A 27,781-nucleotide genomic window follows, 5' to 3' on the forward strand; every position below is an offset into this window, starting at 1 on the left:
CACTCAAGTCCTGTGGAATGCAGGGGGAGTTTGGTGCAGGATTCAGGCCATAAAGACAACCATACAGGGTCAAACCAATGGTCCAGCTAGCCTGTATCCTGTCTCTGGCTGTGGCCCATGCCAAATGCTTCAGTCAATGAACAGATCAGGGCAATTTTCAACTCATTCATCTCCTGTCATCCAGTCCCAGCTTCTTGCTGTCAGAGGTTTAGCAACACCCAGAGCAGGGCGTTGTATCTCTGACCATCTTGGCTACTAGCCACTGATAGACCTAGCCTCTGTAACGTAATCTAATTCTTTTTTTAAACCCAGTAATACTTTTGGTCTTTACAACATCCCCTGGCAACGAGTTCCACAGGGTGACTGTGCACTGAGTGAACTACTTCCTTGTTTGTTTTAAACCTGCTGCCTATTAATTTCATTGGGTGACCCCTGGTTCATGTGTAAATAACACTTCCTTATTCACTTTCTCCACTTCATTCATGATTTCATAAGCTTGCTATGAAGTGAGACTGTACTTGCAATTTTGCCGTAGCCCAGTTGATTTTTTCCACCCTGTAATAAGTGTTCCATTAGAATTTGTGACTTACCATTTTCTCCCTACTGGCTGAAGTTACATTAAGACAATGTGGTGGTGTTACAGAAGTCAACGACGACCACAGGAAAGAGCACCAGCTCTGGGGTGCATAAGTAAAGCAGGATCAATTGATCATGATCGGCATGATTCTTCATTCTGGTTTTTCCCCTTGTGTCCCTGCAAAGCCCCCTCCAATTCTACTGATTATGTCTACTGCAAAGTGGAGGCGTGCTTGTCTGAAGCACAGAGCTCCCCTTACTGGACTCCCCTGATGTACGGACACAGAATTATAGATAAGGTTTGACCCTTATGGAAGATTCGAGGTGGCCTTGTACAGGAATGGGTCAGAATTTTATTTTGCTCAGACTCTGACTGTCTAGATGGATGGACAAGGTCCTTGGTTCCGATGCTAAAGAGATGCAGGACAGACTTGAGCCAGTCAGGAAGTGGGGCTGCTGGCTGTGGCCACAATCCAAGGCCCAGCTCCCCATCGGAAGTGGCTAAAATCCCACCATCAGATATCCACCACTCAAAGAGCTGGTTGCTGGCCCCACCCACCAGAAGTCACATGTCCTTCCGGAAGGGCAGTCTGCGCTTGTCCTTAATGGCGTTCCTCTTCCGCTTCTTGCTTAGGAAGCTCTCCAGTTTCCCGCTCCCCTTCAGCGCTTTGTACTTCTCAGCCAGCTCCAATTTCCACTTCTCAGCTGTGCAATGCCAAAGAACAAGGAGGTTTATACTCCAAACCAGCACAACCCTCTCAGGACCTGCTTCTGCTCTGCCCTATCCGCCTGCAGCCCATTCCCTAACCCTGGCCAATGGCTCCACCCTCTCGTCTTCCACCTCCCTTGTGACAACATGCTTCTTCCAGGCAGCCCATGGTCCGCCTGCCACTCCATCTATACACAACAGTGCTGGACACATGCAAAATCCAGCAGCAAGGTGCTACCCCCACTTGGCCACCACTCTCCTCCCACCCGCTTGGGCTTACACTGTTCTTAGTAATACTACAATTATGCCCAGATGCCCCAGCTGACACCAGGGCCCCACTGTGCCAGGCACTGTACATACACAAACAAAGACAGGCCCTGCCCCAAAGAGCTCGCCATCTGAATAGATGACTACTAGCCCCATGGGACAGGTGGGGAATTGAGGCACAGCGACATGAAGAAGCACATGCAGTCAGTGACAGAGCAGGGAGCTGAGCCAGGCCTCCTGAATCCCAGTCAAGGGCCTCATCTATGAGCTCTGCCTTCCTCTCTCAGGCCTCTGGTTCAGGAACTGTGAATAACATTTTTAAAAGCACCTTATGCCCCACTGACTTGGAATGAGGTTCAGGCTCTTAAGTGTCTCGGTCACTTTGGAAGGGTTCACCCATTGGTCTTCCCCTGTCTAACATGCTTAGCACAAGGGGAGTGCTAGGGAAGGCCAAAAGACAGTTATCTTTTTCTGTAACTGGGGTTCTTTGAGATGTGTTGCTCATGTCCATTCAACTTAGCTGTGGGCATGCTTTCCACATGCACCGGTGCTGGAAGTTTTTCTCTCAGCAGTATCCATAGGAGACCGGCTCTGGCGCCCCCTGGAGCAGCGCACATATGCCACGGCTTATAGGGCGCTGCTGGCCCCCCTCCACCCTCAGTTCCTTCTTGCCAGAAACTCCAACAGTGGGGAAGGAGGGCAGGTTGTGGAATGGACATGAGCAACACATCTCTAAGAACACCAGTTATGGAAGAGGTAACTGTCTTTTCTTCTTCGAGTGATTGCTCACGTCCATTCAACTTAGGTGACTCCAAGCAGCACCCATGGAGGCAGGGGAGGGGTTCACGGACATGTACATTGCAACACAGCTCTGCCGAACCCACCGCCGTCCCTGGCTGAGTGATGGCGTAGTGGGCCGTGAACATGTGCACCAAGGATGTAGCGGCTCGACAGATGTCCTTGATCGGGAAGCGTGCCAGGAAGGTCGCTGAGGATGCCTGTGCTCTCGTTGAGTGAGCTCTGACAATCAGTGGCAGCGGGGCTCCTGCTAGCTCGTAACAAGCCCTTATGCAAGAGGTAATCCAGTTAGAAAACCTCTGCATGGACATGGGGAGGCCCTTCACCCTATCAGCTGTAGAGATGAAAAGTCGAGTCGACTTACGGAAAGGCTTTGTCCGATCTCAGTAGAAAGCCAGGACACTTATGTTGAAAGCGTGGAGGCGCCTCTCTTCACTCGTCTCATGGGGCTTAGGGCAGAATACCGGAAGGAAGATGTCCTGGCTCATATTGGAAAAGTAGGCACCACCTTGGGAAGGAAAGCCGGGTGGGGCCAGAGCTGGACCTTGCCCTTATAAAAGACTGTGTACTGCGGTTCTGAGGTCAGGACTTGCAGCCTCGAGACTCCCCTCGCTGACAGCACTGCCACCAGGAGAGTGACCTTCCACGATAGGTGAGACAGGGAGCATGAGTTCAAGAACTCAAAGGGCGGGCCGGTGAGCCTGGACAGAACCAAGTTGAGATCCCACTGAGGGGCCGGGGACCAAACTTGAGGAAAAAGTCTCTCGAGACCTCTGACTGTCATGTCATGGGAGAACACCGTCTGCCCCTGGACAGGCAGATAAAAGGCAGAGATGGCTGCCAGATGCACCCTGACAGAGAAGTGTGCCAGGCCCTGATTCCTCAAGTGAAACAGGTAGTCTAAGATCGACTGCATCGAAGAATGCGAGGGGGAAATGCCCCGTTCAGCTGCCCAGTGGGAGAACCTTGTCCACTTTGCCAGGTAACTGTCTAGTCGAGGGCTTTCTACTCTCGAGGACGACCTCCTGTACCCCTTCTGAACAGGCCCTTTCCTCAGGGTTCAGCCATGCAGCATCCACACCATGAAGTGGAGGGACTTGTGGTTGGGGTGCAAGAGGCGACCTTGGTCCTGTGACAGCAGGTCTTCTCAGTCCGGCAGAAGCCACGGTGGGACCACTTCCAAGCTCAACAGTGTGCCCAACCAATGTTGGTGCGGCCACGCTAGTGCAATCATAACAACTTGGGTCCTGTCTCTCTTGACTTTCGCCAAGACCCTGCTGACGAGCGGGATCAGGGAGAACACACACATCAGGCTTCTCGCCCAGGACAGGAGGAAGGCATCGGAGAGGAAGCCCTTGCCCAGACCCCATCTGGAGCAGAAACGGTGGCACTTCCTGTTCTGCCTGGTGGTGAACAGATCCACTTTGGGAGATTCCCCACCTCTGGAAGATCGCGCAGGCTACCTCTGGGTGGAGTGCCCACTTGTGTTGAGAGGAGAAGTCCCTGCTTAGGTGATCCACTAACGTGTTCTTGACCCCTGGGAGGTGACACACCATTTGATGGAGTCTGTGGTCGATGAAGAAGTCCCAAAGACGGAGTGCCTGTTAGCACAGGGCCGAGGACTGAGCTCCCCCGTCTGTTGATATAGACCATCAAGGCTGTGTTGTCCGTGAGGACTCTGACCACTCTGCCCGACAGGTGAGGAAGGAAGACCACGCATGCCCTGCAGACCGCCCTGAGCTCTTTGACGTTTGTGTGTAACATCATCTCTTCTGGGGACCACGAGGTGCACCCCCCAACTGAGATCTGAGGCATCCGAGACAAACTCGACCAAGTGGGGAGTGCTATCGAAGGGGATTCCTTCCAGGACATTCCCAGGGTCAGACCACCATTGGAGTGAGGTGAGTATCGTTGCGGGAATGGTGACGACCTTTTCCAGATGGTGCCTGGACTGGGAATAGACATTCGCCAGCCATTGCTGCAGGGGTTGCATCCAGAGCCTGGCATTGCACAAGACACATGTGCACGCTGCCATGTGACCTAGGAGGCGCAGACAAACCCTGGCTATAGTCAGGGGAAACGTGGCGACTTCTGCGATGAGGTCGGCTATTGCCCTGAACTTCTCCAGTGGCAGGAACGCTGTGGCAGAGGTTGAGTCGAGCACCACTCCGATGAACTCCATTCTCTGTACTGGAACTAACGTGGATTTTCTGTTGTTCACCAATAGGCTGAGGCGACTGCACGTGGCCAGCAGCACCGTAACGTCTCCTTGGACCTGGAGATGCCCTTGATGAGCCAGTCGTTGAGGTACGGATAGATCTGGATACCCCGACATCTGAGATAAGCTGCCACCACCGACGTGCACTTGGTAAATACCCACGGTGCTGTTGCTAGGCCAAACAGACCTACCGTGAAGCGGAGGAAGCGTCTGTCTCTCTCAAAGATGGCGATGTGAAAGTACACATCTTTCAGATCGAGGGCGGCGTAACAATCTCCCGGATCCAGGGAGGGGACGATGGAGGCCAGGGAGACCATGCGGAAATTCATTTTCGCCAAGTAGTGGTTCAAGCCCCGCAGGTCTCATATGGGCCGCAGACCGCCCTTGGCGATTAAAAAATAACGGGAATAGAACCCCCTGTTCTTGTACTCCACAGGAACTACCTCCACCGCACCCAGCTGTAGTAGACCCTCTAGCTCCTGCACGAGAAGACTCTCATGAGAGGGGTCCCTGAAGAGGGACGGGGAGAGTGGCGGGAAGGGGGTAGAAAGTAACTGAAGGGTGTAACCCTGCGCCACTGAATTGAGGACCCATTGTTCTGATGTTATAGATGCCCACACAGGGAGGAAAGAAGAAAGGCGGTTGGCAAACGGAAGGAAGGATCCAGAGAACAGTCTGGTAGGTCGCTCTCAGGTGTACCCTCAAAATGGGTGCCTGCCCATCTGCTTACTGCAGGTCGAGCCCGCCTGGGATGTAGACTGGGGTTGGTGGCCAGGGCGCCTCTTGAGCCCCCCCACAAAAGATCCAGGGGCTACCTCACGAGGGTGGCTCCCCTGGCTCTGAGGCTGCTGCGGCTTAAATCGCTTGTGGGAGGGCCAGGAACGTACAGGCCCAGTGTTCTTAGGGTCGTGCGGGAATCTTTCAGGCCCTGGAGTTTAATGTCCGTCTGTTCTGCGAACAGGGCGTGCCCGTGGAAAGGGAGATCTTGCATTGACTGCTGAGCCTCCAAGGAAAGACCAGAGAGGAGCAGCCAAGAAGCCCTGCGCAACAAGATGGCCAATGCCATGGTATGGGCGCCGGTGTCCGCAGCATCCAATGCTGCCTGGAGAGCTGCTCTGGCTGCTACCAAGCCTTCATCCAAGATCGTCCAGAACGCCTTCCTAGAAGCCTCAGGAAGGGCACTCTCGAACTTGGTCATGGCCTGCCACATATTAAAATCATAGCGGCCTAGGAGGGCCTGATGGTTGGCCACCCACAAATGTAGACTGGAGGACGAATAAACTTTACGCCCAAACAATTCTAGTCTCCTTGAGTCTTTATTCTTGGGGATAGCCCCCGGTTGATCCAGTCTCTCCCTGTGGTTGACACCCTCTACCACTAGAGAATTGGGAGCAGGGTGGAAATAAAGGTACTCGTGAACCTTGGATAGCAGAAAGTACTTGCACTCCGCCCTCTTGGGGATCAGAGGCAAGGAGGAGGGGGTTTGCTAATTTCCGCGACCTCCTCATGTAGGGGCAAAGCTACCCTGGGTGGGGCTGCAGGGCAGAGAACATCAAAGAGTGAGTCTGTGGGCTCCTCTAATGCCTCTGCCTGGAGGCCCAGGTTGGTGGCAACCCTCTAACAGCTCCTGATGCGCCTTAGCATCATCCTGGGGAACTGGTGGAGGGGGCCCCCACTATAGCCTCATCTGGTGACAAGGAAGAGGAAGCCAGTACCAAGGGGTCCAATCAGAGGTGGTCCGACGGCTTGCTCACTCACTTCCTCCTGTGCCTGTGGTGTGTCTGCAGCCGAGGCCTCTTGAACTGAAGGGAGGCAGGAGGGAGGTAGCTGGTCTCTCTGAAGCTCCGGATACCGAGGGCTGAGTGAACCCCCAAGAGTACCACTGTGCCAGCCATGGGAGTCTGAGGCCATGGGGCTGGCTGGGTGCCATAGATGTAGTCTGCACCATAGGTATCGGAGCTTGTCCCGCAGCTAGGGAACCTCACTCTGAAACCAAACTAGAGCCCAAGCAGTCACTCCCCTCTGACCAAGACTGTGCTGAGTGGTGATTCTGTCCTCATCGGTAACGGCTGCTCCTCCAGGAGTTGGATCTGGCTGACCTCAGCAACTGCCTGGATTGGTGCCTCGGTGATCGGCAATCTACACCTCACGCTTGATGAGTGGTACTGGGATGTGGAGTGGGACTGGGAACTAGAGCGGGCGTGGCGTCAAAGATGCAGCCGCATGCGGTGATACTCCCCTGAGGGATCGGTGATGGTCCGGAGAACGGTACCGTCAGTCTCTTGACCTGTCCCTGGAGCAGTACCGGTGCCACAGAGATTACACGAGCCGTGCCTCGAGCCTCTCTGCCCTTGGCCGAGGTCCGGATGGGACTGCAAAGCTTCTACCTATTGCAGCCAGAAGCATGTCGGCTGCGAGAGGGTGACCGTTGGCGGGACATTCCCTGCGATGGGGAGCACAGCTGGAAAGGTGGAAACTGTGGTGGTCCCAACACGGGTTTACCCTGGGACCCTGCAGGGGCCGGAATGGGTGGCACTGGGAGAAACATCATCTCTTGCACTGCTTGCAGGGCCTCCGGCATGGACAGCACCTGGAGCTGACGAGGACCTTTCGCAGTCTGGGGTAGCCGGAGGGGAGCAGGCTGGGCTACACTGCTCAACCAGAGCTGGGGTCCAGGATCCCCAAGGGGGTGAAGAGGTGCCCAAGACAGGGCCTTGGTCCACCCCAGACTTGTCCTTTCCCTTGTGGGGAGCTGGAGACCTTTGTCGCCCCGTCTTCCTAGGCTTCTTGGCTGGAGCCATGGAAGAGGACCGGTGCCGACTCGCAGACAGTACTGGCAGGGCGCTAAGCACTGAGGTCTCGGTGCTTGAGGCCAAATCGGAGCGCTGCTCCGGCATTAGGATAAGGGCAGACTCCACAAGGAACGTTTTCAAGTGAATGTCAAGTTCCTTCTTCGTCCTAGGCTCGAAGGACTTACAGATTCTGCATGTATCACTAATGTGACCTTTGCCCAAGCACCGTAAACAACTGTTATGTGGATTGCGAATGGGGCATGGGCCTTTTACAGCAATCACAGGGCTTAAAGCGTGGGGACCAGGGCATGCCCCGTTCGGGACCTACTAAGTCTCTAACAAATAGGGAAACTAAAACTAGAGAGAAATTATATACAATAATATACAAAAGGTAATTGGGTTTGAACAAACGAGAAGCAACAGCGCTAGCTGAAGCAGCAGCAGTTCCATACACCGTCACTGGCAGCAAGAAGGAATGGAGGGTGGAGGGGGCCAACGGCGCCAGTCCTCTTCGGATACTGCTGAGGGAAAAACTTCCAGCACCGGTGCATGTGGTGAACACACACACCGAAGTTGACTGGACATGAGCAATCACTCGAAGGAGAACGCTTGTTCTAGCTGCTGACAGATTTGCCCCACCTACGCTATTGCCCCCACCAGTGTTGGGGGATCTGGTGTGATGGCTATTTATTGAATGAGGTATTTCAATCTGCTCATTATAGGTGCAGGGACCACACACTAATAGCAAACTGTCAGCAACAGGTCCATTTCCTGGTATAAACAGAGCAGCATCATCCTAAACTTACATTTCTTTAGATAGAAGGGCTTCCTTCCTAGCTGGGCCTGCTCCCTCAGTGCTCTCTTCAAGGCCAGCTCCTTCTCTCTCTGCCTCTGCCGTTCCTTCTGAGCCTCCTCCTGCTGTGTCTGGGAAGCAAAAACAGGAACATGTCATGGACCGTCTAGGCCAGGGGTCTGAAACACAAGGCCCATGGGGCTATTTCCTGCGGCCCGCCAAGCTCAGTGCCACGCTGCCTCCCGCCCCACCTACCTCTGGGCCAGGGGTGGCCGAGATTGCCCCCTCTGGCACTGTGAGCCCTGCGCTGCTTCCAGCACCACACCCCGGGGGCGGGGGTGTGCAGAGGGCTCCGTGCATTTCTTCCAGGCACTGCCCCCCACAGCTCCCATTGGCCGGGAACGGGGAACCGCAGCCAATGGGAGCTTTGGGGGAGGTACCTGGAGGAGCGGCAAAAAGAGCACACGCAGCCCTGTGCCCCCCCTCCCCCAGGAGCAGCAGGGATGTGGTTCTGGCTGCTTCCCAGAGCAGAGCAGAGCAGGGCCAGGGCCAGGGCAGGCAGGGAGCCTGCCCTGGCCCCAATGCGTGCTGCTGCCACCCGGGAGCCGCTCTAGGTAAGTGGCGCCGGGCCGGAGCCTGCACCCCTCCTGCACCCAAACTCCCTGCCCTAAGCCCCCTGCCGCATCCCACACCCCTCCCTGGGGGCAGAGTTGGGGTGGGGACTTTGGGGAAGGGGTTGGAATGGGGGCAGGGAAGGGATGGGAAGAGGCAGGGCAGGGGTGGGGCCTCATGGAAGGGGTGGATTGGGGGCAGTAAGGTGGGGGGCGTGTCAGTGATGCAGCCCTCAGGCCAATGCACTAGTCCTCACGTGGCCTTTGTGATCATTTGAGTTTGAGATCCCTGGTCTAGACCATGCTCAGGGCAGACCTCCTGTCTCATTAGCCACACTGGAGTCTTACATGTTGGCCAGTCTCAGCTGTCTCCCTCCCATGGGAGCAGTGAGCTGAAGCTGGTACCCAAGACACTAACTCACCATGCGCTTTAGGAGCTGCTGCAGTTTCTCCCGCTGCTCCACATTCTGGCTTTTCTTCAACTGCTTCTGAACTATCTACAGGAGAGAGCAATACTCAGTGAGTCCCACTGCATGTCATTTTTTCCCTCTGAGGCCAGCATGATGGGGCCCTGCAGAAGATGCCTCACTGAAGCAGGCTTTTCTGACCCAACATGAGCAAAGGACAGTGTCACCTCTTTTTCCCTCTTCTTGAGACCGTTCAGGAAACTGTATGTCTTCTCAAATATTTCTGGATTGTACTCCCCAGACAGGTCATCAAAGCGGGGGTCTCTCTGCACCTGCATAGAATGGAGGGGGAAGAGGGGGGATTAGAGCCAAGAGCAGAACTAATGCCTGAATGCTGCTTGGTTGTTCTCCCTAACTCAGCCTAGTCCTATCTCCTGTATCTAGGGCTCTTGTCGCACACTATTTAACATTTTCATCAATAATCTGGAAGAAAACAAAAATCAATGATAAAGTTTGCAGATACAAAAATTAGGGAAGTGGTAAATAATGAAGACGGCAGATCACTGTTACAAAGCAATCTGGATCACTTTATAAGCTGGGAACAAGCAAACAACGTATATTTTAATATGGCCAAATGTAAAGTCATACATCTAGCAACAAAGAATGCAGGCCATACCTACAGGATGGGGGCCTCTAAAGTAGTGACTCTGAAAATGAGTTGGGGGTCATGGACAGATAATCAGCTGTGGCAAACGCAATCCTAGGATGAATCAGGTGAGGCATTTCCCATATAGAGATAGAGAAGTATTAATGCCATAGTACAAGGCATTGGTCAGACCTCATTTGGAATTCTGGTCACCCACATTCAAGAAAGATGAATTCAAACTGCGGCAGGTGAGGAGAAGAGCTACTAGGATGATCGGGAATGAAGGGCCTGTCTTGCGAAAGGAGACAAGGGATAGGATTACCCTCTATAAATACATCAGGGAAGTGAAGAGCTATTTAAGCTAAAAAACGTATTGGCACACGCACAAATGGGGATAAACTAGTCATGAACAAGTTCAGGCTAGAAATTAGATTTCGAACCATCAGTAGAGTGAGGTTCCGGAACAGCATCCCAATAAGAACTGATAGGGCAAACTACTTAGTTAGATTTAAGAGAGCGAGACAAATTTAGGAGTGTGATTGTATAAGGGGGTTGCTTGTGATTGTTGGGGGGTGGGGGAGAGGCTTGGCAGCCCTGGGGGTCCGTTCTGATTCTCCTAAAATCCCATGCTTCAGGGCTTCAGCTGGTCACCTGCAGCGGGCAGAAAGAGATTTTTCTCTACTCTCACTTTTTTTCAGTCTTTTTGTCTCCTTCCACTGCAGCATCAGAGAAGACCACAGCTGGAGATGGGACACAGGATGCAATGAGCTAGTGCTCTGAGGTGGCTCCAAGCATTCTCTCTCTCAGTTGCTTGGCTGGTTGGTTCTTGCTCATATCCTCAGGGTCTAACTGATCGCTATACCTGTGGTCAGGAAGGAATTTCCCCCCAGCACAGATTGACAGTGACCTTCGGGGTTTTCACCTGTCTCTGCAGTGTAGGGTGTGGGTCACTTGCTAGGACTATCCGGGTGTATCTTACTTACCATTTTCCTACCATTACGGGGGCTTCAGGCACTGGGGTACCTCAGACCCTCCTGTTCTCTGCCTGCGGCACCTAATAGTCTAGTCTCCTGTGGGCTGTAACACTTTGGTCCAATTTCAGTTGTTGGGTTTAGCATGGGTGTGTTTCACAGTGTAGGAGGCCTGTGATAGACAGGAGATCAGATGAGATGATTTGGTGATCCCTTCTGGCCTTAAACTCTGAGCTCCCAGTGCAACATTGTGGTCAAAGGGGCTAACACAATCCTGGGATGTATAAACAGGAGAATCTGAGTAGGAGCAGACAGTTTATTTTACCTCTGTGTTTGGCACTGGTGCAACCACTGCTGGAATCCCGTGTCCAGTTCTGGTGCCCACAGTTCAAGAAGAATGTTGATAAACTGGAGAGGGGTCAGAGAACAGCCACGAGAATGTTTAAAGGATAAAGCTTCTCTTTGTTAAATGAAATAGATTGAGCTCCTGGAGCCTATCACTATAAGGCATGTTTTCTAATCATTCTTGTGGCTCTTCTCTGACCCCTCTTCAATTTGTCAACATCCTTACTGAACTGGGGGCACCAGAACTGAACACAGTATTCCAAAAGCGGTCACACCAGTGCCAAACACAGAGATAAAATTACCTCTGGTTCCACTCAAAATTCCCATTTGTGCAACCCAGGATCCCTTTAGTCCTTTTGGTCACTGCATCACACAGGGAGCTCACGTTCAGCTGATTACCCACCAAGATCCCCACATCTTTTTCAGAGTCACAGCTTCCCAGGATAGAGGATGGGGATCCTCTAAGTATGCCCTATGTTCTGTGTTCCTAGATGTATAAGTTAGCCACATTAAAATGCATAGTTTGCTTGTGCCCAGTTTACCAAGCAATCCAGATCACTCTGAATCAGTGACCCGTCCTCTTCATTATTTACAACTGCCCCAATTTCTGTGTCGTCTGCAAACTTTATCAGTGGTGACTTTATGTTTTCTTCCAGGTCATTAATAAAGATTTTAAATAGCCTAGGGCCAAGAATCAATCCCTGTGGGACCCCACTAGAAACACAGCCACTCGATTCCCTGCTCTCAATTATATTTTGAGACCTGTCAGTCAGTCAGAGTCTCCATCACTGGCAATTTTAAAATCACGATTGGATGTTTTTCCAAATGACCAGCTCTAGTTCAAACAGGAATTCATCCAGGGCAATCCTATGGCCTAGTGCATGAGGTCAGATTAGATGATCAGTGGTCCCTTCTGGCCTTGGAATCTATAAATCTAGGACTAGCTGGAGCAGCACCATTTCCACCATATATCCACTGGCAGCACCAAACTCTTCTGTATTCACACAGGGTCGCTCCTCACAGCCTGCTCCTTGACTGCCTCAAAAATCTGAGGGTCCATACCTTTCCCCCAGACTGCCATCTGGGTCTCATTCCCTTCAACAGTCCATTTATACGGTCTCTGCCACACGCATCTTGTGTTCCTCATCAGCCTCCAAAGGAACCGACTGCTAACCTGGGAACCTGCACTTACCATCTTTTTAACAGAGACCACTTGTCGTAGAAAGGGGACCGGTTTCTTGGCAGAAATCTCCAATGGCCTGAGAGAAAAACATATGTTAGAGAAAGGAGGAGACAGGACTGGCCAGGTCAGACTCTGACTGCTGACAGTTTGCTACCACTCAGCACACAGAAAGACCACTGCTTCTCCAGCCACCCAGAACAATCACCAAAAAGTGGGGAGGTCTGCTCTGTGCAGTCCATTCACCACCCGTACCTCTCACAGACACATGCCTTGAGACCACCATCCTGTGAGCCAGGGCAGGAGAACTCCCCACACTACGTTTTCCAGAGCTTTGTCCAGGCTAGTTTTAAAATATTTCTTAAGTAATGGAGTTTTTATAGCTTCCCGAGGAACAATGCGGAATAATTTATTATTCAATCACCTGACAGTCTCCTTTGCTTAATTTCATCCCATTATACCTGTACACACATTAAATAATTCCTCTCCCTTCCTGGTGTTCTCGGCCCAATACTATTCAATATTTATCAATGAAGATAATTACAAAAATCACTGCTGGTAAAGTTCGCAGATAACAGACAAATCGGTGGAGTAGTAAATAGAGACAGATAGGTCAGTTCTACAAAGCCATCTGGAAGGCTTGGACAGCTGGGCTCACTAGATCATGCCTTTTTAATACAGCCAAATGCAAGGTCAGACATTTAGGAACCATGGGAGTATGTCATACTTCCAGGATGAAGGTCTGTATCCTGGAAAGAGACTCTGAAAAGGATTTAGGAGCCATGGTGGAAACTGAACACGAACTCCCTGTGCGATGCCGTGGCTAAAAGTGCTATCACAATCCTTGGATGGAAAACAGGGGAATACAGAGTAGAAGCAGGGAGTGGTAGTATTACCATTGATGAGACTGTTATTGGATACTGTGTCCAGTTCTGGAGTCCACACCTTAAAAAGGATGTTAAATCAGAGAGGGTTCAGAAAAAAGCCACAAGGATGCATCAAAGTCTGGAAAACCTGCCCTATAGTTAGAAACTAAAGGAGCTCAATCTATTTAGCTAAGAGGTGACTTGATCACAATCTGCAAGAACCTATATGGAAAGAAGAGTTGATAGTATAGGGTTTTTTAACCTAGCAGACAAAGGCAGAACAAGATCCAGTAGCTCAAGACTGTAGCTAGATAAATCCAGACTAGAAATAAGGTGCATTTTTAACAGGGAGGGTAAGCTACCACTGGAACAACTTACTAAGAGATGTGATAGAATCTCCATCACTTGAAGTCTTTAAAACAAGACCAAATGTCTTTCTAAAACAACATGCTCTAGCTCAATCATAAGTTATGGCCCTGATACAAGAATCATTGGGTGAGGTTCTCTGGCCTGTGCTATACACGTCAGACTAGATTATAATAATGGTCCCTTTTTGTCTGAGCATTTATAAAAATATTTGTAGACTTGTGGTCCCCCGCTCCCTTAGCCTTAATTGACCAGATATTAATTTAAGCACACACAGCTGCTATAACCAGTGTTCATAAATACATTCCTCCAGACTCTCACCATTTCTATTGCTTTCCTCTAAATTCCCATCTTTCTGGTAATGAAGTGCCTAGAACTGTATTAGATATTCTAAATGCCACCAGAACTGTAGAGAGGACCACTGCCTCCCACCCAGTATAACTGGATTCAAAAAAGAATTAGATATATTCATGGAGGACAGCTTCATCAATAGCTATTAGCCAAGATGGTCAGAGATGCAACCACATGCTCTAGGTATCTATAAATCTCTGACTGCCAGAAACTGCCAGGGGCGGATCACCCAATAAATTGCCTTATTCTGTTCATTCCCTCTGAAACACCTGGCACCTATGCCAGATCACAGGATACTGGGCTGCAAGGACCCACTATGGCCATTCTTTTATTTTCCCTGCTACTCACCTTTGCGTATGCAGTCCAAAACCACAGTGGCTGATTTTGCTGCCATACCATGTTAAACGGTCATGTCTCATTAGCCATGCACTATCACCCCAACACATTTTCCTCATTACTGCTTACCAGGGATTTTGGATTATCTTTTCCAAAATCAATCACATTTTGATGTTTTCTGATACAGTAACTCCTCACTTAAAGTGTTCCCGGTTAACATTGTTACGTTTCTGATCAATTAGGGAACATGCTCGTTTAAAGTTGTGCAATGCTCCACTATTACGTTGTGTGGCTGCCTGCTTTCTCCACAGCTGGCAGCCTCCCTACGCCTCCCCCCCACTCCCCACAGCACCTCCTGCCCGCCCAGACCCCGCAGATCAGCGCCTTCCCCCGCCCCCTCCATCCCACTGCCTCCTGCCGGCTGCAATCAGCTGGCTTGCAGTCTTTAGGAGTCAGGAGAGGAGCTAGGACTCAGCAGGCAGGTTCCCCCTCCTTCCCGTCTCCTGAACACCACAAACCAGCTGATTGCCCTGGGCAGAAGGGAGGGGGAAGGAGCCTGCGAAGTACAGGGGGATGAGGTGGGGGGGAGAAGAGGTGGGTCAAGGATGGGGGCTTGGGGGAAGGGGTGGAGTGGGCGGGCTGAGGGTTGAGCCCTCCGCCCCTGGTGCTTGCAGAGTAGGGGAAGCTGCCACTGCTGCTGCCCAACGTGCTTCTAGCCTACAGCACCTTCAGCCTCCTTGCCTGCCTCATCTCCAGTGCCAGTGGGCTGTGCCTGTGTAGGGTAAGGCAGGGGCACCTCCCAACAAATGATTGAAGCTGGCTTGCAAATCCTGAGTGATGACGATCCTGAGAGGGAATGCAGCTCCAAAGTGATTAGGGGAGTTGATCATCTAATATCATAGAATATCAGGGTTGGAAGGGACCTCAGGAGGTCATCTAGTCCAACCCCCTGCTCAAAGCAGGACCAATTCCCAATTTTTTCCCCAGACCCTAAATGGCCCCCTCAAGGATTGAACTCACAACCCTGGGTTTAGCAGGCCAATGCTTGACTTGCTATAAAAAAATTTACCAAGAAAAAAAAAGGAAAGCAAAACAACAATCTCTAGATGTGTTTTTTCGAGTTCAGAAAGCTCAGCAAGAGGAGCAGCCGGACAATCCACCCTCTGACTCCACCACCTCAACCAAGCTTCATACTCAGCAATGATGATTGTAGCATTAAATTGCTTGTTTAAAATGGTTTAAAATGTATATAATGCTTTTTGTCTGGCAAAAAAAAATTCCCTGGAACCTAACCCCCCTATTTACATTAATTCTTATGAGGAAACTGGATTCGCTTAACATGGTTTCACTTAAAGTCACATTTTTCAGGAACATAACTACAATGTTAAGTGAGGAGTTACTGTAGTTTTTCAAGTCACGTTTGCTCCTTCTGTATCACTTCTGTCCTCACTGGTATTTGAGGTTCTCCCCAATTCAGTAACATCAGCAAGCGACATGAGTGCTGTTTAGTCTCTCTGAAGATGTTTGTAAATTAGACTGGACATTTCCCAATCCCTGCAGCATCTCTCACTGGACACCTCCCCTCAATTCATACATTGACATGTACCATTATCCTTTGACAGAAATTGGAAAGAGTGTAAACAATCGTTGCATGCCACAGTAAGGTCAGATTTTGAGACACTGCATCAAATGCTTTCCTGAAATCCAAACATGACAACATTCAGCAGTGAAACTAACAAGTCAGGTCAATTTTGCTTTGCTGCAGCTCAGACAGTACTTTCTCTCAAAAAGCAGAGGCAGGATTTGGAGTATTCACAAGAAGAGAGGATGCAAATAATGGGGGATGCAAGAAGAAAAGAGTAGGAGTCCCTGCAGCCCTGGACAGACAGGAGGCTTACAGGCATGTGGGGGGGGGAGGGAGAGGACAGAGTAAATGATCTCCCTGCTGGAAGAGAGAAGGACATCCCCCATCTGGCATCTATCAAATTCAGACATTCCCTAGCCATAGGCAATACAAGAGAGGAAGCCCGCACGCACAGTCCCATGACAGTACCCTACTAGGAGCACCAGCTAACTATCCCCACATCCAGCAGCTGGGCTCCTCACCATGGTGTTGCCCCAGCAGCTCCCTGGAGATCCCACCCTTTCTCTCTACTACACATTTTTCAAGCCCTGCTCAGTGCATTTCTTTGTATTTCCGTGACAGGTAATTTGGCAGGGGCTGCTGCCCTTTGAACAAGCGCGCAACACTTCATTGTACAGTGCTCCACTGAAATCAACAGACCTCTGATGGATTTCCCTGGCAACACCTTAGGGAACCTTAGGAAGGTTCCTTTCAAAACAAACATACCAAGGGACTTTAGCAGCCTGGGGGCTTTTGTATGAAGCATTCCTCAAAAGGCTTTCGAGAGTTAGCAATAACTAGCGATAAATACCCCATAATAGCAGAGGCACAGATGTTTTATGAGGGGTACTGGATTGTCTTTAAAGCTCCAAGATCCTCAGGTAGAAGGCAAAACAGAAATACAAAATATTCTCACCATCCCTGTAAGTGGGAAGAGACCTTTTCATCTGAGGTTTAGAACTAGATGAAAGAATGCTGATAAAACAGAGCGGGGAGGCAGTCTGTTTGAATCATCTTGGAAATGACACTTACGCGGACTGAAAATTGGCTTCAGGACCACGAATAAAGGGTAATGACACATGGCAATGTATAAAGCTGGGGCGAGATGTCTGGTGAGGGACTGTAGCAATCTGTGTAGGTCTTGTCTTATTTCATATCTCCATTAATCATCATATTGATGACACCCCAGAATATATTCAACTGGGCGGAACTGTGAATACAAGTGCTGACAAATATGGACAGAAATTAACAAGAGGAAATTCAACTTGGAAAAAATGCAGCTGTGAGAGGCTGCAGAGAGGAAAAAGCAATTTTCGGCTACATCTGGCCACAGAGCAGGAGGGATAGCCCCTCTTTAGATAGCTCTAACTGTAGTTGGAATAATGTGCTCAGCTGTGGGCACCTCATTACCAGAAAGATATTGGCAAGCTGGAAGGAGTTCAGAAAACCATAAGGAGAATGGTTCAGTGACCAGAGGGACTAAGTTAAGATTTAAAGAGAACTATGGACAGCTCAGAAGAGACAACAAAAGGTGTGTGTGGGAAGTGTTAAAAGCATCTCTCAATCTGAGGGGTTGCAAAGCACCTGCAGTAATTATAGCAAAGATGAAGGCAGGAGGAGCGTCTCAGCAGGAAGTGTTGGTTATGAACTAAGAGCTATCCTAAACGCTTTTGCTTAGTGGCACTTTGGAAATTCAAAGTCATGGATGGCAAGCGGCAAAGGGATGGACCATTCCCAAAGGAAACATTATGACAAAGGATCTCTGTTGTGTGCCATGCTAGAGGGTCTGATCTACCCGCCTGGCACAGAAGACGCTCTGAGGGGCGCTCATCATGCTTGCACTAGATGAGGCAGCACATACATACACTTCTGTCTGCAGAGAAAGGGCTCTGGAACATCTTTACCCCTGTTTGCTGGGCCGTTGCTTTGTCCTAGGTTTTGTATGGTTCACTGGCTTCTTCCCACTAGTCATCTGCCGATATGCTTTGGTTCCAACACTGCTCCGCAGCTGCAGAAGTTCCTCGAAAGACAGTAAGGATAGTTCTGGGAAAGAGAAAACAAAAAGGGACTCTCAATCTCTCAATTGCCAGACACACACTTCTGCGTTTACACCCAATGTGCTGGAATCCCCCCGTAAAAGGGATACGGGGGCAGCTGAGGTGCCTCCACTCACAAAACACTTCCCCCCCGAGCACAGGGACAGCCAGCAAGTCAGACTGTATTCCTTGGTTTCTCCCTCACAGCTGCCCCATGAAGCATTACCATTCCCTCCCAGTGCAGAGACTGTGAAGACCCCCTCCTTAGCTTCTCCCTGCCAGATCATCAGAGGGCCCAGGAGGCCACTCCAAGGTTTTCACCTGGTCATCAAAGCACACAAGAGGCATTCAGACTCTCTTCCAGTGGGCTCCGTATTAACTGCATTGCCAGCCTCTGACGTGTCAACCACCCCATCCTGACCCTGGCTGCAGTGAGACTCCCCAAATCCTAGTTCCCTCCTTGCAGGGTTACACGCAGCTCATTTCTCACACTGCTCTGGAGTCTTTTTACACAGGAAATTATTCACCTTTGCATCCAAAGATTGCTCAGAAGGGTTAGGGAAAAGCTGTCAAGTTCATTTCATCTCAGAGTCATAGAGTTTAAGGCCAGAAAAGACCAATACATCACCTAGTCTGACCTCCTATCTATCACAGCCCACCAGACACCACCCAGTCACCCCCATATCAAGACCACGCTCCCTATTGCTCATTTTCTAGGATGACTTCTGCTATAGGTTTAAGTGTCCCAGGTGACGTAGCCTCACAATATTCCAGAGGCTAACACACCGCACTGAGACGTGTTCTCCTGATACTTAGCCCTAATGTCCCCTTTCTTCTAGGGATATAACACGAACTCTGGTTTATTTAAAAAAAAAAAAAAAAAAAAAGAGTCATGATTTCAGGTCCTACCCCTACCAGATACCCATTCAGTGTGTTTTTACGAACACATTTTCTATCTTATAACATGTTTCTCTCTCTTCCCCCAGCTGCTGTATAAGAGACCCACACAAACAAGGGAAACTTCAAAAATGACTAGACTGCACGTAAATGCACACAGTATGAAAACAAAACCAAGAAAAAACACAAATCTCTCTCTAGTATCCTTCAGTGGCAGTGATTTTACATGTTACTTGCAACCACAGCATGTAAAACTTTCAGACAGATATGTTGAATTTCAATAGATGGTATGACTGTTAGCCCATTACCTCTAGTTACACCCCCAAAACAGTTCCTCTTCCTCCTGTTTACACCTTTAAAATAGTCAAGACATTTACCCTCCCCTTAGTAGTACTAGACATATACAGCCCCTTGAATTCTTCATGATATTAAGTGTCTGGAACGAACAATATTCCTGATGTGATCTGGCCAGTGCAATCACCTCCCTGCGCATGACACGAAGCCTCTGAACATGCAGCCCAAACAATATATTCCATGCCCAGATTGTCACATTCGATCAGACCATTGGTCCATCACGTCAGTTATCCTGCCCTTGGCAACCACCTTCTGCTTCAGAAACAAAAAAAACCTAACAAAGCTGGTCAACTGCATGCAAATTCCTGCCTGACCCCATTAACAGAGGACGCCCTGACACAGAAGATTCAATTACTTTAAGTGTCTTTATTGAAGTTTATCTTATCACTACAAAAGGTTTTTTTTCCCTTCTTCTTCTTCTCTCCTGCTGGTAATAGCTCATCTTAATTGATCACTCTCGTTATAGTGTATATGGTAACACCCATTGTTTCATGTTCTCTGTATGTATAAATATCTTCTTACTATATGTTCCATTCTATGCATCCGATGAAGTGGGCTGTCGCCCACAAAAGCTTATGCACAAATAAATTTGTTAGTCTTTAAGGTGCCACAAGTACTCTTGTTCTTTTTATTGAAGTAGAATTTCTTTACCTAGTCAAAGTTCAGGGCAACTGCACATGTATTTCTCTGTCATAATCCTGCAAGGGCATCCACTCCAGGCTCTCAGCCCCTCAGCAGTCACTTCCCTTCAGCAGAGACCCACCTCCCTTCCCCACCTAACCAGAGGTTTTCCAGGTTGCACAGGAGTTCCCCAGGAAGTCAGACCTCCTGCTTTGCTTTCTCCTCAGAGGCTATAAACAGTGTAATTTCCCAGTTATAACATACCACGCAGTAGAGCCGTGCAGTGGGAGTGGGAAATGCACCAGGACATAATGGGTCTTCTCAGACAGAAAACAATTGTTGCAGATCCTGTCCAACCTACTTGTCCAAACCTGCCAGACTCCCAGCCCTTTGCAGTCCTTAAAGAACTCCATGCTAGCAGTTCCCTGCATGCTCCCCCCAGCATTCCACGTGGCTTCATGGGCCGCACCATACCACTGCCACTCCATGCCAGGAGGCTGCAAGCAAAAACACAGATTCTCATGCACTGACCTGAGAGAACCATGGCAGGTGAATCAGTAGCCACAATGAACTACGTTTGTGCACTGAAACAGATAGAAATGTTTGCTACCTTTCCAATTTCACAGTCCCATTCTGTTAATTTATGTTTAAAGTTTATACTGCATTGCCTGGTTTTTTGCACAGGTTTTCCTGCCCTGATTATGCCACTCAATACATTTCTGTTTTTTTAAATAAAATGATCTTTATTAGTTCACAACACACATCACTGGATGCACAATGGTATTTAAAGCACACCATACTTATAAATCAGCAGTCATTTATAAAATGTATGACAAGCACCTCTTAATTCATAGCTTCAGTACACACAGCGTCACAGTTACACATGGACACCAAGTACTACACAATTCCTAGCAGCACCCAAAGCTTCAGGCCCACAGAACAGTCCAGTCCAGAACACTAATATGGCTGACGGTTAAAATGATCTTTCAAAGCCTCCCTCAACCACACACTTCCACACTGAGCTCTCACAACAGCACTTGTATCCGGCTGTTCAAACTTAGACAGCTGCTCCACCTCAGCCCTTCACCCTGCTGGCAGCTTCTCCGCCTCTGCACCACAGATATTATGCAGGACACAACAGGCAGCTATAACCTTCGCATTTTTTTCTCTCGCTGAAGTCCAATCTAGTGAATAAACAAATGCCAGTGTCCTTTCAATCTACCGAAAGCACATTTATCAGTCATTCTGCATCTGCTCAGCCAGTAGCTGAATCTTTCTTTGGTGCTGCTGAGGTGGCCAGTGTACGGCTTCTGAGCCGGGGAGTAAGTGGTAGGCTGGGAACCCCAAAATCACTACTGGTATTTCCATATTGTCAATAGTAGCCTGATGGTTGGGAAAGAATCCCGCTGCTTGTAACTTTCTGAACAATCCCGTGTTCTTAAAAGATGTCAGGGGCATGTACCTTCCCCGACCAGCCCACATGGATATTGGTGAAGCATCTCTAGTGATCCACCAACATTTGCATAACCACAGGAAAGCAGGCCTTTCTGTTGATGTACTCTATGGAAAGGAGGGCTGGGGCCAAAATAGGAATGAGCATGCCGTCTTTCATCCTACTGCAATTTGGGAACCCCCTTTCTACAAAGCCATCCACTACATCCTGTCCATTGTCCAGAGTCACTGTCCTGCATAGCAGGAAATGATTCATGGCCCTACATACTTGCAAGACTCTGGCCCGCACTGTGGGTTTCAAACTCCAAAATGATTTCCTCCTGACCAGTAAGCAACCTGGCATTGGAAGCTTCCAGAATGTGATCACCACTTGCTTCTCAGCTGTCAGTTTAGCTTTCATTCTGATGTTACTGCACTGGATGGTTGGGGCAACCACGGCAACCAGATGCAGGAATGTGGCCTTTTGCATCCAAAGGTTTTGTAGCCACTGCTTGTCATCCCAATCCTGCATTACGATGCAATCTCACCAGTTAGTGCTTGTTCCTTGTGCCCAAAAGCAGCGCTCCACCATCTGCAGCTGTTCTGTGACAATCACCACCTTGAATTGTTTTTCGCTATGTCCCTTAGCAATTTGTCCTCAAAGGAATGGCCTCATTATCCAAGAGCAATACCCAAGTTAGACGCCAACTACAACACACAGATCCAGTTGCTGGGAAAGGTGAAGGTTCTGGGACTCCTAGCAGGGTATAACTGGGTTTTTAAAAAAGAATTAGACACATTCCTGGAGGGTAGGTCCATTAGTGGCTATTAGCCAAGATGGTCAGGGATACAATCCCATGCTCCAGGTATCCCTAAATCTCTGACTTCTAAAAGCTGGGACTGGATGACACTATATGGATCACTCGATATATTTTCCCTGTTCTGTTCACTCCCACCGACCACTGTCAGAAGACAGGATACTGGGCTAGATGGTCACTGGTCTCACCCAGTATGGCCATTCTCCTTAGGAGTGACCATAACTCTATATAAGTTCATAAACTCCCATTGTGTTCTGTGCACTCAAGCACCACAAAGCCTTTTTAAGCCGTTACTTCTCATATCTAACCATCATTACAGTTCTATTACACCAGTTCTTCTATCATCTCACTGCCTTACAAATTCTAGGACACCTGACAATCTGCCTCTCCCCCACCCACTCCCAGCCAAGAAGGTGTTTTCAGTATTTGTTGTATTTCAGTAGATCTGTTTTTGGGAGGTTAGGTGGAAGAAGTGTATTTTACATTTCAGCTGGAAGGTGAGAGATGAAGTGGTCATTCTGATTTTGGCTACTTGCTGTTCACTGACACCCCTAAATATCTTGACATCACTGCTTTCCAGGTTTCTACCTTGCACTGAACATCTGTGTGTTCACATTCCTTTTCTTTTGGCCACCTTTTAATCTCTCTAGAGCCCTCTCTATTATTTATCTTCACTATGTTCATACCACCTCCTAGTTCAATATCATCTGAATTTCATTTATGTGCTCTCCATTCCCTCCTTCAGATTCATTAATAAACATGTTTAATAAAACCTAACACCTGTCCCTGCAGAACTCATTAAACACCTCCCTAACTCAGTATGTTACTATGTACAATTAAGCTTGGTTTGTGGTGAATCAGCTAGCTTTTAATCCATGCAATAGCGTCGGGCCTTATCCAATGTCATTTTCGGGGGTTTGATTTCATGAGGATGCAAATCCTATAATTGTGCATTCAGGCAGACACTCAGATACATGGCAGTAACTCAGATGCAAATTTAAGCAGCTGCTTTAGAAAATTTGGTTCTGAATACAAATATCAGATATCACATCTGTATCATTCCTACTGCCCACTAATTTAGTAAATAGAAAAAATCTGTCAGGTATTATTTTTTCTTTATAAATCCTCCATGCTGCTTCTTGCTCACAGCTCTATGATACCCTGAATCAGGGGCGTCAAGCATTCTGTGAGAAAGGCTAATTCCATTTTTACTTGTTGGCAGGGGTATACATTCAAGACTAAATACTACCCTCAATTCACAGTGAGAATTCTGCTGATGTCAATGGGAACTTCATAGAATCTTAGGGCTAGAAGGGACCACAATGGTCATCTAGTGACTCCCTGCCAAGATGCAGAACTTGGTGCAGACATGAAGAGTAGAATTTGCCTTTTGTCAAAAGTAAACTTAGCTATCTATATTTGTTGTCTGTTTGGTTCTTGTTGCATTCAGCATCACGCAGAAGAAAATACGTTCATCTTTAGTACCAACACTCCCACCCTCCCCACCTTCCTTTCTAATTCCTCTTTATGTCCCTTCTGCCTTCTACATCTTCTTCCCTGCAGCACAATTCTTCACAATTCCACAACCCCACTGGCTTTGCTCCCCTCCTATTCTCTTCACTGCATCTACTAAAATGATCAGTAACAGAACAGTTAATGCTGACATTTCCTAGGTTCATAGATTCCAAGGCCAGAAGGGACCATCAGGATCATACAGTCTGATCTCCTGTATAACGCAAGCCATAGAACTCCCCCAAAATAATTCCTAGAGCAGACCTTATAGAGGCCTATTGTCAAGCTTTAGTGTTAACACGCCAATTAAATAAATGGGCAACAGAGATGTTCACAAATCACAAAGCTACTGTTTCAGGCTCAGGAAGACAAAATTGCATCTGCTTATCCCTGGATTCACATTTGGAAGGTTATTATCAAAACTGAGCAGGCTCCAAGCTTTCTTTTGTTTTTTTAATTAAAACTTATTCTTCACAATCTAAATATACCATGCAGCCCCAAGTACATCATGGGGGCTCTCTGTTTGACACCACTGACCCACGTTTTACAGGTTATTTTCCTTTACTATTTGTTCCATTATTTCACTCAAGACTTAAATTAGATATATGGGTGGCATTTGCCAGGAGCCTTTTTGAAGGCTGAGATCATATTTGCATACACCACCCCAATCCTTTGGAACCATCCTAGTTTTCACAGTTCATTAGCTAATCCACACTGGAAGACTTCACAGACATCAACTATGGTTCTCAGGCACATGGTGGCAGAATGTCAGCTACTGTCCCATGTCCCTGACAAACTGACCGCACATGGCAATTAAATAAATGCAGAAATCTTTGGGTGTTTCATTCTACAGATTTATCTGAGCTCTATCTAAAGAGCTCAGATAAAATCATAAGCCATCCCCCCATCCCAAATTCAACTCATGAGGTTGGTGTAGGTGGGGAGGAAAGACAAATAGTGAATTAGGAGCTCACACATTGCACACGACTATCAAACTGCTTATTATTTAAGCTCCAATCCATCCTCAGGTCAATGTGGCAAGATTCTCTACAAAAGACTCTCCAAGGTTTTGTCCAGTTTTAAGTGACTCAGATAATAAGGTTTCCAATGTTTCCCTTAGGCTACATCCTTAAAGATTCTACACCATTAGGACATAGGTCCTGGTATCCAGCCTAATGGTTTATCCATTCTACAGATTTTTACCAAGTTTATAACCAGGTTGTAACAGTTTACTCCACAGTTTGACCATGCTGGGGAGCTGGGTTGTAACGTGCCTGTCAGGCTATAACTGGGTTGTAACAAGAAGTGTCTACTGTAGACAGGCTGGTCTGACCAGCTCTGTGCAATTGGATTAGCCAGTCATCCTATTTCCCAGGTCTCTGTTCCCAAGGACATCTCAATATACCATACAGCAACTGAAAACACATCCACATCCTCTACCCAGGCACCAGTTGGTGAGGCAGCATGAAACGCATGTACCTGGCAAGGTGCAAAGCGGCAACAGGCTAACATGAAATTATGCCAACAAAAATATAGCTGTATGAGTGCCCTGAACCATGGTAGCTGTACTTGTGAGATAGGAGCACGTCAAAGAGAAAAGCAGGAGTCAGCATGGAAAGAAGATCTCAGAACCGCTGATGGGTCACACTGAAACACAGTTTATTAAACACTTCCCATTATCAGTGTTTACCTCTCTTCGTATCACTCTCTGGGGCAGTTTTGCATTTTGAGCTGTCTTTTCCTCCAGCACGTGGCTCTTCATCACTGCTGCCAGAGGTTCTGCTACCTGTCTTGTCATCATCATCATCCCCTGAGAAGTCCTCTAGATCACTGTAATCGCTATCACTGTCCTCAGAGTCCTCACTGACAGCTCCTTGGTCAGTGGCACTCTCTCCTTGCAGAAGCCGAGGCTTTTTAGTGTCATGATTGCACTCTCCAGAAATGCCCGCTATGCTACTTGAACTCTCCAGTAGTTGCTTCTGAGCAGTGACAAGCTTAGCATCAAGGATGGTGTCTTGAGTGCTTTCTTCCACAGTCTCTATGGCTGGTGCTTTCCTTTTGCCTTGCATCCCCCGAGACACTCCTTTTCCAAAGGAGGAAACATTCTTTCTGGGGCTGTTCCCAGGCCTGTCCTGGCGTGGCCACATCATGAGGCTTTCACTGCTTCCACACAGCCTCCAACTGCAATAAACAATCAGTTTTACAAAAAAACATAAGAGCAGCCCTACTGGGTAAGACCAAAGATCCATCTAGCCCAGCATCCTGTCTTCCAACAGCAGCCAATGCCATGTGCCCCAGAAGGAATGAACAGAACAGGGAATCCTCAAGTGATCAATCCCCCGTTGCCCAATCCCAGCGTCTCGCAAACAGAGGCTAGGGACACCATCCCTACCCATCCTGGCTAATAGCCATTGATGGAGACCTATCCTCCATGAACTTATCAGTTCTTTTTTGAACCCTGTTAAGTCTTGGCCTTCACAACATCCTCTGGCAAAGAGTTCCACAGGTTGACTGTGCATTGTGTGAAGAAATACTTCCTTTTGTTTTAAATCTGCTGCTAATTAATTTCATTTGGTGACCCCTAGTTTGTGTTATGAGGAGTAAATAACACTTCCCCATTTACTTTCTCCACACCAGTCATGATTTTATAGACTTCAATCATATCCCCCCTTAGTCGTCTCTTTTCTAAGCTGAAAAGTCACAGTTTTATTAATCTCTCCTCATACGGAAACCGTTCTATACCCTTAATCATTTTTGTTGCCCTTTTCTGAACCTTTTCCAATTCCAATAGAGCTTTTTTGAGATGGGGCAACCACTTCTGCACGCAGTATTTAAGATGTGGGTGTACCATGGATTTATATAGAGGCAATACGATATTTTCTGTCTTATCTATTCCTTTCTTAATGATGCACAACATGCTGTTTGCTTTTTTGACTGCTGCTGCACACTGAATGGATGTTTTCAGAGACCTATCCACAGTGACTCCAAGATCTCTTTCTTGAGAGGTAACTGCTAACTTAGATAATATATATTTGAGATTATGTTTTCCAATGCACATTACTTTGCATTTATCAACATTGAATTTCATCTGCCATTTTGTTGCCCTGTCACCCAGTTTTGCGAGATCCTGTTGTAGCTCTTCGCAGTCTGCCTGGGGCTTAATTATCTTGAGTAGTTTTGTATGATCTGCAAATTTTGCCACCTCACTGTTTACCCCTTTTTCCAGATCATTTATGAACATGTTGAATAGGACTGGTCCCAGTACAGACCCCTGGGGGACACCACTATTTACCTCTCTCCATTCTGAAAACTGACCGTTTATTCCTACCCTTTGTTTCCTATCTTTTAAGCAGTTACTGATCCATGAGAGGACCTTCCCTCTTATCCTATGACAGCTGACTTTGCTTCAGAGCCTTTGGTGAGGGACTTCGTCAAAGGCTTTCTGAAAAATCTAAGGACACTATATCCCCTGGATTCCCCCTTGTCCACGTGCCTGTTGACCCCCTCAAAGAATTCTAGGAGGCTGGTGAGGCGTGATTTCCTTTTGCAAAAACCATGCTGGCTTTTCCCCCCAACTAATTACGCTCGTCACAGTGCTGTTGTTGTTGCCCTGCTGTTCCCAGGGCATTACAGAAGCAAGGTGAGATCGCATCTTTTACCGGACCAGCTTACATGACAAATAACACCGCCCCCCACGCCCCCTTGCCTCTCTGCCAGACAGTGCCGCTGATCGGCCGCCCCGCACGCGGCCCTTGGGGGATGCCCCCGCAGCGGCTCCGGCGGCCGCCGAGGACGAGCGGAAGGCGCACTGCGGACCGCCCGCAGCTCGGTGGCGGCGACGCGGCCGCCCATCAAGGGCCGCGGCCGGCCAGCCGACCAGCAGCCGCCCTCCCGCCGGCTCGGGACAGGCCCCGAGCACGCTGCAGGGGCCGGCCCGTGGCGTGCGGGAGGAGCCCGACCGGCCGGGGCTCTGCTGCGGCACCGAACGGCTCCCGCTCCCGGAGCGCGCTCAGGGCCCGGCACGAGCGCCCCGACCACCGGGCGGGGGTGGGGAGGGCGCTCGCTCTCGGGGACAGTAACCCCGGCCCAAACTCACCCCAGGAGGCTCCCGAACGCCCGGCGCCTCCGCACGCTAGCTAGGCTCCACGCGGCCGGACCAGGCCCCGCCTCGCCTCCAGGCAACCGGCCCCGGCGTGGCGTCACAGAGGGCGGCGAGCGAGACGGCTTCGCGCATGCGCGGGCAGGGAGCCTGGCGT

General features: G+C 48.9%; 1 protein-coding gene across 1 annotated transcript; it reads right to left on the minus strand.

The window, feature by feature from the left end:
• Window positions 1–906: 906 nt before the first annotated feature.
• Window positions 907–27,753, minus strand: RRP36 (ribosomal RNA processing 36). The gene is made up of 8 exons (XM_073339877.1): window positions 27,622–27,753; window positions 25,216–25,706; window positions 17,761–17,899; window positions 12,326–12,392; window positions 9,399–9,503; window positions 9,187–9,261; window positions 8,167–8,284; window positions 907–1,281 (listed from the first exon to the last, which is right to left on the minus strand). Exons 2-8 carry the CDS (start codon window positions 25,673–25,675, stop codon window positions 1,142–1,144), a joined length of 1,104 nt encoding a protein of 367 aa, XP_073195978.1. The 5' UTR covers window positions 25,676–25,706; window positions 27,622–27,753; the 3' UTR covers window positions 907–1,141.
• Window positions 27,754–27,781: the final 28 nt, after the last annotated feature.

The sequence above is a fragment of the Lepidochelys kempii genome, chromosome 3 (assembly GCF_965140285.1).
Source record: "Lepidochelys kempii isolate rLepKem1 chromosome 3, rLepKem1.hap1, whole genome shotgun sequence".
Classification (NCBI taxonomy): domain Eukaryota; kingdom Metazoa; phylum Chordata; order Testudines; family Cheloniidae; genus Lepidochelys; species Lepidochelys kempii.

What these genes read in the sequence shown, in the direction of transcription:
- RRP36 (XM_073339877.1), bottom strand. Translation starts at nt 25,675, where the DNA reads ATGATGTGGCCACGCCAGGACAGGCCTGGGAACAGCCCCAGAAAGAAT. An exon ending in TCAAGAAGAGGGAAAAAGAG is followed by an intron (nt 9,262 to 9,398) that starts GTGACACTGTCC and finishes TCTCTCCTGTAG; the next exon opens with ATAGTTCAGAAGCAGTTGAA. An exon ending in AGCAGCTCCTAAAGCGCATG is followed by an intron (nt 8,285 to 9,186) that starts GTGAGTTAGTGT and finishes TTTGCTTCCCAG; the next exon opens with ACACAGCAGGAGGAGGCTCA.